The sequence below is a fragment of the Hemibagrus wyckioides genome, linkage group LG01, assembly GCF_019097595.1.
Source record: "Hemibagrus wyckioides isolate EC202008001 linkage group LG01, SWU_Hwy_1.0, whole genome shotgun sequence".
NCBI classification, from domain to species: Eukaryota; Metazoa; Chordata; class Actinopteri; order Siluriformes; family Bagridae; genus Hemibagrus; species Hemibagrus wyckioides.
In genome coordinates, this window is record NC_080710.1 from 31,078,280 (window position 1) to 31,080,779 (window position 2,500).

At 39.8% G+C, this 2,500-nt stretch overlaps 1 protein-coding gene across 7 annotated transcripts in view; it reads right to left on the reverse strand.

Moving 5' to 3' along the window:
* The window catches only part of kmt2ca (lysine (K)-specific methyltransferase 2Ca), a 199,228-nt gene that overhangs the window by 49,821 nt on the left and 146,907 nt on the right, over nt 1-2,500 (reverse strand). For all 7 annotated transcript variants that reach the window (XM_058395324.1, XM_058395335.1, XM_058395317.1 and 4 more), the window contains 2 exons: nt 2,092-2,256; nt 1,085-1,194 (listed from right to left, as the gene is read on the reverse strand). In XM_058395324.1, the coding sequence (XP_058251307.1) occupies nt 1,085-1,194; nt 2,092-2,256 (275 nt within the window). The remainder of the gene's footprint in view (nt 1-1,084; nt 1,195-2,091; nt 2,257-2,500) is intronic.

Sequence of the window (2,500 nt, forward strand, 5' to 3'; positions counted from 1 at the left end):
TTGGCCTGAAATGCCGACGCATCCTTCTGCTGTTCGAATGCCGCTTTGGCTTCTGTCGGGTTTTGTGGATTATCACCGAACCGGGACGACCAAACCCGGGGGCTCGATCTGGTGCATAGTTTATCTCCAGCGCTTAACCATGGACCTCAAGGCATGACAAATACTCATAACCGACTGCTTAATATTAATATTAATGTTTTTAAGGAAATACCTGGTGTAAAGACTTCCTGTACATTTAGAGAAAAATTACGAGAACAAATCACACATAACATTATGACCATTATGGGGTGAAGTGAATAAGACTGGGTGGGATATATTAGACAGCAAGTGAACATTTTGTCCTCAAAGTTGATGTTAGAAGCAGGAAAAATGGACAAGTGTAAGGATTTGAGCGAGTTTGATGAAGGACCAAATTGTGATGGCTAGACCACTGGATCAGAGCATCTCCAAAACTGCAGCTCTTGTGCGGTGTTCCCGGTCTGCAGTGGTCAGTATCTATCAAAAGTGGTCCAAGGAAGGAACAGTGGTGACCCGGTGACAGGGTCATGGGTGGCCAAGGCTCAACGATGGACGTGGGGAGCAAAGGCCGGCCCGTGTGATCCGATCCAACAGACGAGCTACTGTTGATCAAACTGCTGAAGAAGTTAATGCTGGTTCTGATAGAAAGGGGTCAGAATACACAGTGCAGGACGGGTCAGTGCTGTTCTGGCAGCACCAACACAATATTAGGCAGATGGTTGTAATGTTATGCCTATATTGGATCAGTATAAATCTGCTCAATCAGCGTCATAAATGTATCTGTGCTGGAAAAAAACGACAAGGTTGAAGCTGAAAAAGCCGAAGGAGAGAAAAATAAAATAAATAAAAGTAAATCTGAAGCTCTGCAGGACTCTGGAGCTCTCAAATGGCAGCACTAATTAAAGTAATGATGGAGCAGAATGGCACAGCCAGATGCTCTTACGCTTTATAACTACATCATATTCCAACACATTAGGAGAAAATAAATAAATAAATAAATTCTGTTCTGCTCCATTAATAACATCAGAGAGAATGGAAACCTCCTCTGAGAGCCGGTGGGACCTACCCTGGTTCGGGAGCGTCAGCATTCTGCACATGGTACAGTCGAAGCCATCGTCCGCTGCATTCTCCACCTCTTCATCAGAGGTCAGACCCTGACAGGACGCGTGCATCCACCTGAGGAACGAGCAAAAGTAAGTACACCCAGACCTCAACACCTGATACAACACTCGGGGAAAAATAAAAATGAGGTGCAGGTGAAATGTAAAGGGACCATCGTGCTTTTAATAATAATAATAATAATAATAATAATTATAAAAATAATTTTATTATATTCATTATTATTGTTTTATTATTGTTTATTATTTAACATTTAAATTAAAATTTCAGCACTAACCAAAAATAATTATTTATAAAAATTATAAAACAATAAATTAAATAATTAAAAGCAAAATAAAAAACACCCAGATCTGAACACCTAAAACAACACTAGCACAAAAATGAGGTGTGGGTGAAATGTAAAGTGCTTTTAACAACAACAACAACAACAACAACAACAATAATAATAGTAATAATAATTATTATTGTTATTATTATAGTATTATTTTTAACATTTTATTATTATTATTATTATTATTATTATAATTTAACATTTAAATTTCAGCACTAACCAAAAAAAAAGAATAATAAAAATTATAAAACAATAAATAAAAAAACAACAATAAATGAAATATTTAAAGGCATTAAAAAAGTAGTATATATATAATTCTACCATTTTATATTTATATTCATTTTTAAGCGATTTCATCTTGTTCCATTTATGCAAAACCTCTTGCTGAGGATTAGGTTGAAATATAACTACTGTTGGTTAGTAACTAGCTATTATTAAATTCTGGTGTATCAGAGCAGAGAAAACGCTGAAACAGCAGAAAGTTTCAAAAAAGGCAATTATAAATGATTCACGTCTCTCTGAGATTTAAACATGGGCGTCTCTCTGCTCCTAATTTCTCGCTTCTCCCCCAGACCTCTTCTCTCGTGCCAACCTGGGCACCTGTGTGGTGGAGAAGTGCCCACCTGTCGCACTGCCGGCACTGCAGGATCAGTTCATCCTCTCTGTAGCTGCGCACACACACCGGGCAGACGGCCAGGCTGGCACACGGACCGCACTGAGTGTAGTTATTCTGCCAATCACAGCGCAGCCCGGGGGACGTGGCTCCACACTGAGTACACGATACACACCTGGAGGAGAGAGGGAGAGAGATATATAAGAACAGAGAGACAGGGTGAGACAGTTAGAGACAGGGAGAGAGAGAGAGAGAGAGACGGAATGAGAGACAGAAAGAAAGATTTAGGGAGAGAGATGTATATGGAGAGACAGGGAGAGAGAGATACAGGCAGAGAGATATAAGGATAGAGAAAGAGGGAGGGAGAGAGAGAGAGAGAGAGAGAGAGAGAGAGAGAGGGAAAGCAAGAGAGACAGGCA